Source organism: Wyeomyia smithii, chromosome 3 (assembly GCF_029784165.1).
Source record: "Wyeomyia smithii strain HCP4-BCI-WySm-NY-G18 chromosome 3, ASM2978416v1, whole genome shotgun sequence".
NCBI lineage: Eukaryota > Metazoa > Arthropoda > Insecta > Diptera > Culicidae > Wyeomyia > Wyeomyia smithii.
In genome coordinates this window covers 1,484,048-1,498,620 of record NC_073696.1, presented here as the reverse complement: position 1 = coordinate 1,498,620, position 14,573 = coordinate 1,484,048, and the positions used below count along the sequence as shown (strand labels likewise).

General features: G+C 44.1%; 1 protein-coding gene across 1 annotated transcript; it reads right to left on the bottom strand.

Moving 5' to 3' along the window:
- Nucleotides 1–9,225: 9,225 nt before the first annotated feature.
- Nucleotides 9,226–10,710, bottom strand: LOC129733088 (uncharacterized). The gene has a single exon (XM_055694657.1). It carries the CDS (start codon nt 10,708–10,710, stop codon nt 9,226–9,228), a length of 1,485 nt encoding a protein of 494 aa, XP_055550632.1.
- Between the last annotated feature and the right edge of the window lie 3,863 nt (nt 10,711–14,573).

Below are 14,573 nucleotides of genomic sequence, written 5' to 3'. Positions count from 1 at the left end.
CACTACACCGATTTTTTTTAAATGATAAAAAGCGGGAGAGTATCCGGTAAGGAGTTCCGTGATTATCCGTAGTTCATTACGATTTAGACTAAGTAACTTTCTGGCGGTTCCGAGGTTCGGATAGATTAACTTTTAAGCTTGTCTACAACCCTGTACCTGTTGCCATTAGGATGCTATTTCTAGCCTTTCCCAAGTTAATAGTTCGCTTTTGATAGCGGAAATGGACGTACCCAGAAACGGCTCGGGACCAATAAACCGCTGAGCTGATCCCTGTCTTGCTAGGTAGTCAGCGTGTTCATTACCCTCGACTCCGCAGTGTCCGGGCACCCAAAACAGAAAAACTGAATTCTGTCGGGAAAGTTACCGTAGAGTTTCAATGCATTCCCAAACAAGTTTGGAAGCGCATTTGACGGACTTAAGTGCTAGTAGTGCTGCTTGACTGTCCGAGAATATACCGATTTTCGCATGTCTGTAGTTGCGTTGCAGACATATTTTTGCGCAGATATATATGGCATATACCTCTGCTTGAAAAACGGTGGGCCATTTTCCCAGGGAAAACGTTTCCCTGATACCGGGTCCGTATATACCAGATTCCGTTAGGGATCCCACTTTCGAGCCGTCCGTATAAAAACTGACGATGCCAGGTGGAAGATTAGGCCCTCCATTGTTCCACATAGAGCGGTTTGTTTCAATCACTCTATATGGAATATACATGTTGGTCCTAACGTCCATCCAGTCGGAGACTGTGGTTAATAGCGGAGTTAGTTTGAGTTTGGCTTGCGCAGTCACTTCGTTCACCTAAGGCCACCACACTAGGGCAGCATAGGTGATTCTTGGTCGGGCAATGGTCTTGTAAGACCAGAGTGCCATGTCTGGTTTTAGTCCCCAGGTCTTACCGAACAGAGTTCTGCAGGCCCAGATCGCTGAGATCGCTTTCTTAGCGGCATGATCCAGTTGTGCAGACCAGTTCAGCTTCTTGTCCAAAATAATTCCGAGATATTTGACTTCATTGCTGAAGCCCAGTCTAACTCCATTCAGTATTGGAGGAGTGATGGAGATCGTCCTTCGTCTGCCGAATGGAATTAGGACTGTTTTTAAGGGGTTTATGTTTAGACCCTCCTGTAAACACCATGACATGGTGGTATTCAGAGCCGTTTGCATTCGGCTCGACAGAGTTGCGTCATCCTTACCTCTGACGATGAGGACGATATCATCGGCATATCCAATGACCTCGTAACCAAGCTGTGAAAGCTTGTTGAGAAGTGCGTCGACAACTAGTGACCATAACAAGGGCGAGAGAACTCCTCCTTGCGGGCACCCCTTGACCACTGACATTGTTACAGACGAATCTCCCAAGGTTGCTGTGATCACTCTGCTAGAGAGAATTGCGTGTACTTTTCGGTGGTTGATGCAGCCGCGGGGTTGCGTTGTTTGGGTGGTGACAGGGCACTCACGGGGGAGCATCCTGCGCGTACCTTCCCAATCGCAGGGTTGCATTTGGGTGGTTGTGGGGCACTCCCGGAGGAGTTTCCCACGCGAACCTTTAGCCCATTCACAGGATCGCTTTGCCTGGTGGTGGCAGGGTACTCCCGGAGGAGTTACCCGCACGTACCTTCCCTGACATTGCGACGGAGTCTTTCCTGCCTGTGACGTTCGGCCTTCCGCTTACCTTTCGGATGCGTGCTTTGCCGAAACCGTAGTGCAGTTCATTATTTCTACTCTCAACGAGTTTGGCCGATTCTTCGTCAATATCCAGAACTAGTTCGACCAAGGTCTTTACCAATTTGCGGTTACAGACTCGCCACATTTTGGTAGAGAGATGGTCGTTCTGATTCTGGAGTGAACGAAGAATCTTCTCGTCCGGAGAGTTCGCACTGTCCGCGAAGTAACCGAAATACCGTCTGGCCTTCGGCAGATCCTTCATGTGGTATACACGAAGTTGTGCTCCCTCCCATGGTACGAGAGAAGGTACCTCCCTTTCCAACCATTGCACTGTGTCGTTGTCGGCACAGGCAAGTTGCAGGAAGCCATTTTTTAGATGGCAACCGTTAAACTTGGGCTTGGTGGTTGGATTTTCCTGGTCCGCAATGTGATCGAGGATGGAGGTCCGGACAGCCTGAAGCTGGTTCGTTGTGAGTAGGGAGTTGGGGTGGGTAGCAGAAGTAACCGCAAGGCTTATAGCTCCCACCATGTCCCTATATGTGGCCTTCGGGAGCGGCTTCGAACCCGATGACCCCAAACCAGTGCCGTTCCGCAGTTTTTTAGGCTGTGGACACTTAGTACTGGTGTTTGGGGACACCAAGTCGTCCGACCGCTGTCGCTTGACGGCAACTTGGTTCGATTGAGCAGGCTGTTCTGTTGGAAGGAGGGCCAGCTTCCTGGCTTCTTCGTACGAGAGACCGGAGCGAAGATTTTTGCTCGGTCGCCGCCTTTGCGCATTTGAAAGTCGCTTGACAAGGGGTGCCGATGATTCGGGAACTAAGTCCATTTGACTTTCGTCATTCCCTTGTGGAGAAAGTAGGATTGAAGATGAAGCAGAGGGTCCTCCGTCCAGCGATTCGCTGTCGAGGTTGAAATCATCCTCATGCTCCATCTCCTCCGTTCTGCCCGGTGCGTTTGTTTTTATTGGACTACGCTCCGATGAGTCCATGGGTTCCGGCAAAGAAAGGCTGCCGGTGGCCGAATTTTGTGAAGTTTTGTCGTTCATAAAATTTCCACGAGTCGCTGGGTAAAGAAGAGTCCGCTGCATCAGTGACCCGCGTGATGCAGTAAGGGCTAATTACTGTGAAGGGTGCCCTGGTACTCCACAGGCTCCGTTAGAGGCTGGGTATTTCTTAAACCCCCCCCCACCACGTCATCCATCGGCACGGGTCACATAACACCTTAGCTTAGGGGTTTCAACCATTGGATTTTACGCAACAGCCATGGTTAAGAGCTGTTGCAACCATCCTCCTTTACAGGGGCTTTGGACCCTCTGCTACAGTTCTCAATAATTCAAGTCTATTCGTAAAGGCTAAACTGAACCAAGAGAATCGTAACAGGCGGAGTTAATCCAAGAGAAACGAGTAAACATTTTAAATAGCACTTCTAGGGGGGTGTCTCAATCAAGGCGAGTAATATTAAAATCATGGAAATCATTATTCGAAGGAAAAATGCATCGTTTTTGTATTAATTAATCAAACCTTAAATGAATCTATTTTTGGTATGATACTTCTTTAATTACAACGTAAGATAGAAATGCAATCCTTTACATTTTCTAATGAATAAGCCATCGACGGAAACGATTGCTGCCAGTGGCATGCTGCAGCATTATTGCTAGATTCGTCAGATAATTAATCAGTTTGAGGGAAAAAACTTTTTCTACAAGCATCGTAGCGCCTTACAAATATCATGTATCGATATATTTCTAGTAGCCAACTGGACATCTCGAGAGATTAAGTTTTGAAAAGCGGATTCTCCCATATAAAATCGTATGGAAGCTTTGAAAATCGGGTGCAAAAATATAGCTCCATCGATCCATTTGAAAATTCACACAGTTATAGGACCCATAAGAAACACGAAAAGAGCATGGGAGCGAAAAAATAACACCATCACATATTTCCACATAACCTTGGCCCAGTTTACTGGTGTCGTTATACAAAATTTTGAAAAATTGCTTTGAAATAACTAGAAATTTCGTTTGCCGTCGATAAAGACTCTAGAGTTCTGTGATTTAGCTTCAGGACTGCAAAAAAAATACGGATATTTACTGCCTCAAATCACCTCAGCGATGTATGACAGCAAGCGGAAACTTCTTGTCAGCGTAGTTCCCATACTCAGGCTCTAGGTATTACAAGTCATCGTGGCAGACTGGAAAGTATCTACAGATTGCAGATGCCAGGACATATGTGTCCCGAGTGCGTGGATACGGAAGAGTCTGCGCGGGCACTACACTACTTCGAATGGACATTTGAAGTGCGGTCTATGTAAACGCCTGTCAGACTCTTTTGGCGCTGGAACGTGTGTGGGGAATTACCCATCAACACACCAGTGGCAGCTGACAGCCATTCTCCAGATACTTAGTTCAGAGATTATAAGATTAAACAGGGTGTATCAAGCACAAAAGCCACTCTCCGAGGTAATACTTTCTTCCGGTAAGAAGTAAATGCGTTGTTCTAGGAAGATTAGGACTGGAGACTGTAGGGTTTTAGTGGGCCCGGGGCGTACCGAGTAGGTGTCTAAAGTGTAACGACCGCGACACCACTTTTCTAGTTTCTTATCTATGAGCAGATTCTCCACCACCTTAGCGAAAAAAGACTCCTCAGTATTGGCATAAGATATTTTCGCTGTTGGATCCCTTTCATCGGAAGACAGCAGATCAAAGGGGTTCGATGTTATGGAAGTAGTGGTCTCGTGGTAAAACGCTTTAAATGCTCCTCAAGAGACTGCTTTTTTATCCTCGCGCTCCATGTGAAGAGCTGATGCTGAATTTCCTGGCAGTGGATACACTGCAGGAATCCTCAGCGCACCTTATTGCAGCAGTAGGTGGCTCTGTGGTCTAACTGCTTGCAATGGATGCAATTCATTACATGGGGTACATAGAGACCCGATGGATCAATACTTTCGGTTTGTATGGCCGACGAAAGACACGGACCGCAATTACGCAGTCTAGTATCTTTACATCGGGGCAGGCAATATTATAGAAGCAAACGATACCGCTTCCTACACCCTTCGACGGACAGACATGGATCAGCCACGGTCTTGTAGCGTAACATCAGGTCTTTCGAAATTTGAACGATGCTCAGGGATCAGGGTAGAGAATTGTACTGGTACCCGACAGCATTCACACGACAGCAGCAAGATTTTGTGATTGCCATTGTGGAATGAAACGCTACGCGACAGTAGCCGCTCTCGAGGTATCATACGTTCTGCTGTTATCTCTTGCTTTTTGTCACGAATTCAGCACGAACGACAATTCTCTCGCTCACTTGTCTTCATATTGTAGTCATTGTGAAGACAATCTCTGCCTCAGTGTCATTGCCTGTAGCTCTCTGTGCATTTATTACGAATTGAGGTGAGTTCAATTTAGTTAGCATTGATTTTTTATTCGGGTCCGCGGACGTTTATTGAATTTGTAAGATTCATGCGTTTATTGTACTGCTCTTTATTTGAATGTCAAATGCTTAATTTAAATAAAATTTTACCTGCAGCGAACTCTCTTTGGAAGAAAAAGTTCACAAGCTAACCCATTCTCCTTCAATGATGCCGCATGGCATCATCTATCATCATAAATATACAAACTTAGATCACAGCTTGGGACTAAGCTTGAAAATTTTAACGATGAAGCTATTTAATACAATTTGAGAAATGATCGATCTTCAATATGGTGTGTATAGTTTGTGTCAATTATGCATGTAGTTGATGAGTAATCAAAGTTGGAAGGATGTTAATTTCTCTCCGCGGGAGAGTCTTGATAAGTGCATATCGGATGAACATCAATCAATTTGGATAAGGACTAGTAATTTTGTTCTTGAAAATTAGTATTAGGCAAGCTTGCAAACGGAATAGATCTTGTTGATAAATTCGTCAGACTTGTTTTCACAATGGAATCTAGGCGTGGTGTCAAGAGAACATTTCGCAGCATTGCAGAGGAGTGCATGCAGTTTGAAAATGGTGTTTTTATTTGCAAAATTGATGAGGCATTGCATTGTCCGTACAAACAAAGGGCAGAGAGTTTTCATTCAGGAACGGGTTAAGCTGGTGCAAAGACCTGCCGCGTTTCACTCCGTGTCTCGATTGTAGTTGGCCAAGCTGTTGAACGCATTTGATGCCCGGATAAAAAGCGCCTTTCGTGCCAAACGTCGCTGTGTTTAAGTGATACTCTTTACCAGGTTCTTCTTTCGACCAACTCCACAGAATTTTGAAAAAATCACGACGCTGCCAAACCTTAGGATAAATCTGCTTCGTATCACCATCAAGTACGACAGGTGGCAAACGAAAACGAAGCAAAGTGTTTATCAATGAGTCCTGTACTTCTGGGCCACACATAAGAGTGTCTTTTAAAGAGAGTCCATTCAAAACTCTAGCATAAGCATCAAAAACCACTCGGCATTTTGTGGCTGAGCTGGTGGTTTTAATCACACAGTGGCGTGAGAGATACACGCATTTTTTGAGTGACTTGTTCTCTTCTACTAACGACTTGTGACCGAGATCAAGGTAATCACGCATGAATTCATCGTGCTTAGCTTTAGGAGATGGATTTCGGTCCAACTTTTTTTCGATATGGTCATGGGCGCAACTAAGGAAAATTTCTAGGGTGGGCTAGTTTTCATGCATGTAATTTTAAAAGCAGAAAAAGGAGTTTTAATAAGCTTATTTAATAATGCTTAAAATAGTGTCGTAACAGCAGCAAAAATCACTTCAAGATAGAATCTTCGACGATGTACTGAATATCTTGAACACAGTGTCAACGCCAACCTCTTTCAGCAACACTGATTTGATATTGAGGAGAGCCAGGTTTGTACCAGCGTTGTTAAACTCGCTCGCAAAAAGCATGCGATACTCCAAGTGGCGTCTCGCCGCTACCAAAATCTCACACTAGAGATACTCCTGTCGTACTGTTTCTCGTTCTCTTTTACTTTTTTCTTTTCACACTACCGAGCGTTGATGCTTGCGAGTTTTCTCACACACACTCTCGCTCGTGTACTTTCCCACTCGCGAGTACCTCCCTTTCTCGCGAGCACAACCAGCGGAGGTGATTGTTAAGACCGTCAAGACGCATTATGACGATACGGAGTGACAAGGCACGACGAAGCGGGGTGGCAAAAAGAATATTTCGACGAGTAGGCAGGGATGCCACATATACAGATTTATCAGTACTTATACAGATTTTTTGTGTATTTTTCATACCGATATCTGTATATACAAATTACAGATTTTCTAGAAATAGTACAGAACTATACAGTTTTTTTTTGGTTTTCATGAAGTCGCGAAATTAATTTTTCGATATAGTTGAAAATCGAAAATGAACTCAAATGCTATTGAGCGTGTTGGAGTTTTCATTATATTTATATGTTACGCGTAAACGTGTGCGTATATGAGTCAATGAACAAGCTATGTTGCGTTTTTTTCTTCTAAGAGATATGTTGAGTAAATATGCAGATTTTTATATAGATTGAAATATCACCAAGAAGATTTCCTGAGATTCGAAATACAGATAAAAATGTGGCATCACTGCGAGTAGGTATTCCGATACCCTACACGTTCAAGCATGCGATTCTATATAGATTCATCACCCCACTTTCGGCTGTCGGTGCACGATGCAAAACTGCTTGGCATCAGTTCAGCGATTGACAAACCGCATGCGTGAGTCGGTGAACGAAGCATTTTCGTTTTCGGGCACATTTTTTCAAGCACTCCTAGTCAAGTACTCTTATTCGAGTACTCGCGTACTCGGCGTGAGTAAAAAGATAGAAGAGAATTTGCGAGCGGTTGTATGCTGGCTGCTGCTCTGGCAAGTGCGTGAATAATAAAGAGTGTCTCGAAGGTGTGTGTGCGAACGACTGGAGAAGCGTAGCACATATCTGATTCTCAAGCAGAAAGGAGTGGATATGTTACGCTTCTCGCTCGTTTAGCAACGCTGGTTTGTACCGACTGGGATACAAGCAACCAAGGGAAAACCGGTGAACCGGTGGAAACTTGGTCGTATGCTGACAGGAAAGGGGTAATTGTTCTCCTTAGAGAGCAGCTTGTCCGAACCCAACAGGCTAGGGGCGGCTCAAACAGCGACTGATCCGGACCGAACGGCTGAACTATGAAATGCGGTGTCTCGCCAGCTACACCTATGGCGGCAGCCCCGTCGCGAGACTAAGCATCGCAGCCCTAGTAAGGCAGCATACTAAAATAAACATACTACGAAGAATCAAGAATACAAAACGAACCGGAAACAATAGGCAATGACCCAGCCGACGAAATAAGGACGACGATTAGAAGCTTGGTACATGTAACAGTAGATCGTTCAACGCACCGGATGTCGACTGGATTCTGCTGGATCAGCTAGAATCCCGCCACTTCGACATTGTTGCGCTCCAGGAGCATTGCTTGAAAGGAGAGAAGGTACGGTGGATTTGTGACCGCAAGGCACAGTACCACCAAAGCGGTGGCACAACCAATGAGCTTGGTAGCGGTTTTATAGTGCTGGGCAGGATGCAGAGTCGTGTTATGAAGTGGCAGGCAATCAGCGACAGGTTGTGTTTGTTTAGAATGAAAGGCTGGTTCTACAACTATACTATTCCCAATGTGCACTGCCCCTAACGAAGGAAGACCTGATGTAGAGAAAGAAACGTTCTACGCATAGCTGGAGAAACTTTACGATAGCTGCTCGCGTAGAGACATCAAGATCGTCATTGGGGACATGAACGGGAGGAAAGACTTATATAAGCCGGTGAGCGGCCCGCACAGCCTGCACACCGTGGCGAGCGACAACGGCCAGCTATGCACCAACTTCGCAGCTTCCCGCGGGCTGTCAGTCCAAAGTCCCTTCTTTCCTCGACCAATGTACAGCAAAACAATTGACCACGTTCTCATCGACGGCTCGTTCTTCTCAGACATTACATACGTACGCACCAATCACAGTGCTGATCGGACATGACCACTTCGATACAAAAAACTACCAAACCCTGATATAACCGGTAGTCCTCTACGGAAGTCCTCTTGGTGTTCTCGAATGGAAGGTGCTGTGGACTATCTACGGTGGAGTACAAACGGACGACGGATAACGGCGCGACAGCGCATGAACCATTAGCTACAAGCGCTGTTTGGAGAGAACCCCATTGCGCACCTGGCGAAAGACAATTGGTTGCGGTGGACCGGTCGAGTCGTAAGGATGCCGGACTTCTCTTCAGCAAACCCTATCGGCACCGGAAAGAAGGGGCGCAGCGTGCATGATGGCTCGACCAGATCGAAAGAGACTTGCAAGTGATGAAACGTCTGGGGAACTGGTGAAACACATCCCAAAACCGAGTAAAATGGCGACAACTTCTTGATACAGCACGAGTTACTACAGCTCTTGTCTGACTGGTAAGATGAGTAAGAGAGCTAGGTTTAAGAATCGATCCTGGGTGCAGAACTAGTTCTTAGCCAATGACTGACGACATCTCAATTTGTGTTGATTTCGATGCTCTGGTAAGTAGTATGTAATGTATTTATATTGAATACAATCATTCTCTGGGAAATTCTAGGGGGGGCTTAACACTTTCTAGGGGGGGCTGAAGCGTTTACTGGTTTGCATGGGAGAAATTTTGTTATTCTCTCCAATACAAGGCAAGGCACGGAGGTTCGATAGTTCGTGCAGCGAGATGTGATAACGATGTCTGCAAATCGATCTGCGTGAGCGGTAGCTGCCGAGATGCCTTCCAGATCCACATTAGCATGCGAGGTGTCGATACCAAGCTGCTTACGGAGGCTATCACTGATAAAGTTGACTTGCGATGCGCTATCCAGAACAGCGCGACAGGCATGAGGATGCCCTTTTTTATCTAGGACGTTAATAGCCACTGTAGCTAGGAGGACGTTTGCGGAGCCAAGGCCACCAGCAGAATCTAGTGCCGAAATAAATGATTGCGCGGATTGTAGCTGATCGGTTGATGATTCAGCCGTGTTTGGTGTTTGTGAACCAGTGATAAGTGGATGCAGCAAAGTGTGATGTGGGAAGTTACATTTTCTACATGAACCAGCTTTGCAGCTGCTACCGGGATGTGTTTTGAGACAGTTTCGGCACAGTTTTAATCGATTTACTTGAGCTAGTCGTTCGTGATAGCTCATGTGAATAAATTTGCCGCACTGAAATAGGTGATGATATTGTGCGGAGCAGACTTCACAAAATGTGGGGTTTGTCGTGACGAATTTTGTTACTTCTCTAGCAGGAAATTTTGCGGGTACGAATGTTTTAGGTTTATTCGGATGCGCCGATTGCAAAGCGAAACTTCTTGCTTCAACAAATTTTAGATACCGCGTTAGGGTAATCTCTTCTTCCTTCATTTCGGCAATTTTTTGACACCATAGCTGTTTGGTATCGGGATCCACCTTTTCGCTCAGTATAAAAAGCAACCATGTATCACGATCCTCTCTAGCCATGGCTTTGAGCGCTCGGAGAACTTCATCTGACACGTCATGCAGTGCTCGCAAGCCACTGGCAGAGGCAAACGAAAGCGGTGGTTGCGATAGAAATCGTTGTATATGCTTGCTCGCTATTTCACGGGGTTTATCATACCGGGATGCCAACTTTTCTAAAGCAGGTTTATAATTCGCGTCTTCGATTTTAAGGTGTGAAATTAAAGAAGCCGCCTCACCAGCGAGGTTGGTTTTTAAAAAGTATAATTTTCGGCTATCTTTTAGCGTTGGATTTTGCTCGACCAAGCTATCGAACAGATCTATAAACGACTGCCACTCGAGATAGCCTCCACTAAATGTAGGAATATTAACCTGGGGCAACTTCAAGTCCGGGAGTCGATATGCATCTTGAGGCACGACGGTAGCGTGCGTTGCAGGTGAAACCATGTTAGTAGACATGATGCGAAGAAATACGGCTTGCTGATCTGCTAATTGCTGGATGACGTCTGGCTGGGAGGGCACAGGGGGAGCAGCGTCGCGATTTTTAACGATTTTCAACAGTTTGAGTAATCGAGTTTTCAGCCCGATATAGCAACTCTCGAACTTGCCTTGACGGCTCATGGCTTCGTCGTTAGCACTATCCTCTCTTCTGGTCGGATTTTTTCAACTGTTTCCGAAATGCGCTTCAGGCGGGGTTCTAACGATTTACGTTCGCGGATAAGTCGATCCATCTTGGTGGATTTCGCGCACTTTTTGTCCAAATGTCTCTTCTTCAGCTCAAACTCTCTTCGTATCACTATTATGCCGATCGGCAGAAGCACTATTTAGCGGCGACGGGGCCAATTCACGAGCACTAGCGATCACTTTCTACGCGGTTCCGGGCGAAACTTTTCGCAATCCGGCTCGAAGGACCATATGAATTTGTAAGAACTTTGGTTGCAACGCGGGTAACTTTCGCAATCGAACGAACGAACAGCCAACGGTTTAAAAGGATTTCGGAAGATATAATAATCGGGTGTTATCTTTAACAATTTAACTTTGACTATATTCTAATATTGGCTGGGATTGGGTTTTTATAGGATTTATAACAATGAGCAATGTAGTTAAGAGAGGGAGAGAGCTGGTAGCTCTACGCCAATTATGTAGCGATGCACTTTCGTCGCGCGGGAAACGATTTATACCACTCTCGATCGAAGATTGTAGGGTGGCTCGACGTTGCGGCGCCAACACTGATATCTAATTGCATATTACACAGTTATACAAAGTCGATTTACCCGCACAGTTTATTTTTCTAGACAAAACATCTCTAAAAAATTTATAATAACATTTTTTGTTTATCTCGAAAACGAAAATTCTAAAGTCCAACATCATTTGCAATTGAAATAAATAACTAGAAACAATAAATAATTAACTTAAGAGAAAAACAAAAGTTTGCAAAATACATCTTTTTACTACACTCAGGCTTGGTTTAATGATATTGCAGTGGACAATTGATTCGAATATTTTATTACATAATCAGTTCGATAATTATTGATTGACAGTTATATATCACCAATTCTTGTTTAGAAAAAATCATTTATTATTTTTTCAATTATTTTTTATTATTTTTAATTATTAGCAATGATGGAAATTATAGAGAGACAAACGGCCAAATGTATCAGAACGAAAATTCTGCAAATACTATCTCAGTACGATATTACTTTGGACCAAATTTTTAATGTAACGTGTGATAATGGGGCAAACATGATCGCGGCCGTAAAAGAATTGAATGAGTTTGACACACATGTAACAAATGACGATTTTTTCGAAGACGAAGAAGAAGATGATGATGAGATTTTCAATAGCTTAATTTCGGAATTTAGCAACATCACTAGCCTCGTACGATGCGCAACCCATACCATGCAGCTAGCCGTTACTGACGTAATTAAGACTACCGACTCCGCAATTCGATATATAACGAATGTAACTAAGAACTGTCGGAAAGTTTTATATAAACCAGTATTCGAACTCCATCATCCAACTTTCCCAGCCTTGTATTCCAAGACAAGGTGGGGTGGAGTATTCAGAATGTTGGAACATTTTACAGAAAATGAAAGCTTTTATACGGATCTTGGCCGCAGGTACAACGAATTAGGTGAGATAGAATCAAAAAATAAGTTACATTTGTAAATATATATTGTTTTTTTTTAGGTTTAAAATTAGTTTATTTGACACGGCACGATACATTTTCTGTTTTACTGAGCCAAGTACAATTCGTATTAATTCTACGTTAGCAGGGAAAAGAGGGAGGCCTTTTCTTTATTCTCGCGGCCGACTACGAGCTAGTGGGGATTTAAGGTGAGAGGAGGGGAGATACAATTTTGACTTAAAACTATTTTGGAACTTTGTTTTTCAACTGGTAGAGCAATTGTATTCTTGTTTGTTGTGGGTTCAAAATATTTGTGTGAGCATAGATGCGGGCTCTTCGTTTCCGTGTCTTCAGCATAGCATATTTGTATCCTTAATCTGACAAATAGACAAAGAAAATTTTAAATTTTAATGTCAGCGTTTTTCAGAAAGCAGTATAGCTGTGTCATGTACTGGAGATCACCGCTTCCCAGAATGTCTCTAACGGGTACGTTCGGTTGTTTTCCTCGGGCCCGAAGGGAATCTATAAGCTCAGACCTAACACCACAGTATTCGGTACACGACCAAACAACATGCTCGATGTCATGGTAGCCATCGCCACAAACGCAGTGATTACTGTCTACAAGCCCTATACGAAAGAGATGCGTGTTTAACGTGTAGTGATTGGACATAAGTCTGGACATCACGCGAATGAAGTCCCGACCTACATCCAACCCCTTGAACCATGCTTTCGTCGATACCTTAGGAAAAATGGAATGTAGCCACCGTCCCAGTTCATCTGAGTTCCATGATGATTGCCAACTGTTGAGTGTTCTTTGACGCAAAATGCTATAAAATTCATCATAAGCATAAGCATATTTGGTCTTACATAAATATCGCCATCAATAGCACCCACCTTAGCTAAAGCGTCAACCTTTTCATTGCCCGGAATGGAACAATGAGAAGGGACCCACGCTAAGGTAACCCGGTAATTTTTATCTGTTAAAGCACTTAAAAACCGCCGTATTTTCCCCAGGAAATACGGGGTGTGCTTCACAGTCTTCATCGATCGCAGAGTCTCAATGGCACTGAGACTGTCTGTGAAGATGAAGTAGTGGTCTATGGGTAGGGTTTCGATGATTCCAAGAGAGTACTGAATAGCAGCAAGTTCTGCAACGTTCACGGAAGCAGAAGCATCGAGTTTGTAGGAGGCGGTAAAATTTTCGTGGAAAACACCGAAGCCAGTGGACTCATCTAGATTAGATCCGTCAGTGTAAAACCTTTTATCATAACTAACATGTTTGAACTTATTGGAAAAAATCTTAGGGATCTCTTGGGGTCGCAATTGATCCGGGATACCAGAAATGTCTTGTTTCATGGTGGTGTCGAAGAATATAGCATTATTAGAAGTATCTAAAAGTGCGACATTGGAGGAATCGTATGAAGAAGGATTAATATCTTGAGCCATATAGTCAAAATATAAAGTCATAAATCTGGATTGAGATTAAAGGTCGACCAACCTCTCGAAATTTTCAATTACTAATGGGTTCATAACTGTGCATCGAATTAGCAACCGGTAAGAGAGATCCCAAAAACGATGTTTCAACGGAAGAATACCCGCTAACACTTCAAGACTCATCGTATGGGTCGACTGCATGCATTGTATTCTGTCTAATTTTATAATGTGCGTGTTCGCGGCGGAGCGAAAGCAGAAACAGCCGTACTCAAGAACTGACAATATCGTTGTTTGGTATAACCTTAGAAGGTCTCCTGGGTGAGCACCCCACCAAGTTCCGGTAATCGTACGAAGAAAATTAATCCTCTGTTGGCATTTTTGTGTCAGATACCTAATATGACAAGCCCAGGTGCATTTGGAGTCGAACCAGACCCCGAGATATTTAGCGACTAAAACCTGAGAGATCGTTTTACCCGTTAGTACGAGCTGCAGCTGAGCTGGGTTATGCTTCCTAAAAAAAACGACCAACTCAGTTTTCTCCGGGGAGAATTCGATACCCAGCTTAAGAGCCCATTCAGACAAATTGTCTAAGGTATCTTGCAATGGTCCTTGCAGATCGCTAGCCTCGCTACCAGTAATGGATACAACGCTATCGTCTGCAAGTTGCCTGAGCGTGCATGAATTTGCAAGACATTCATCGATGTCATTGACGTAAAAATTATATAAGAGAGGACTTAAACATGAGCCCATGTAACTAATTCGGGAAGTTGTCGAATCGCCATGTGAGAAATACATATGCTTTTCTGACAACAAGTTGAGCAAAAAGTTATTCAAATTTGGTGAAAGTCCCTGCGAATGAAGTTTCGCGCTTAAAACTTCTACATAGACAGAGTCAAAAGCCCCCTTAATATCCAAGAACGCA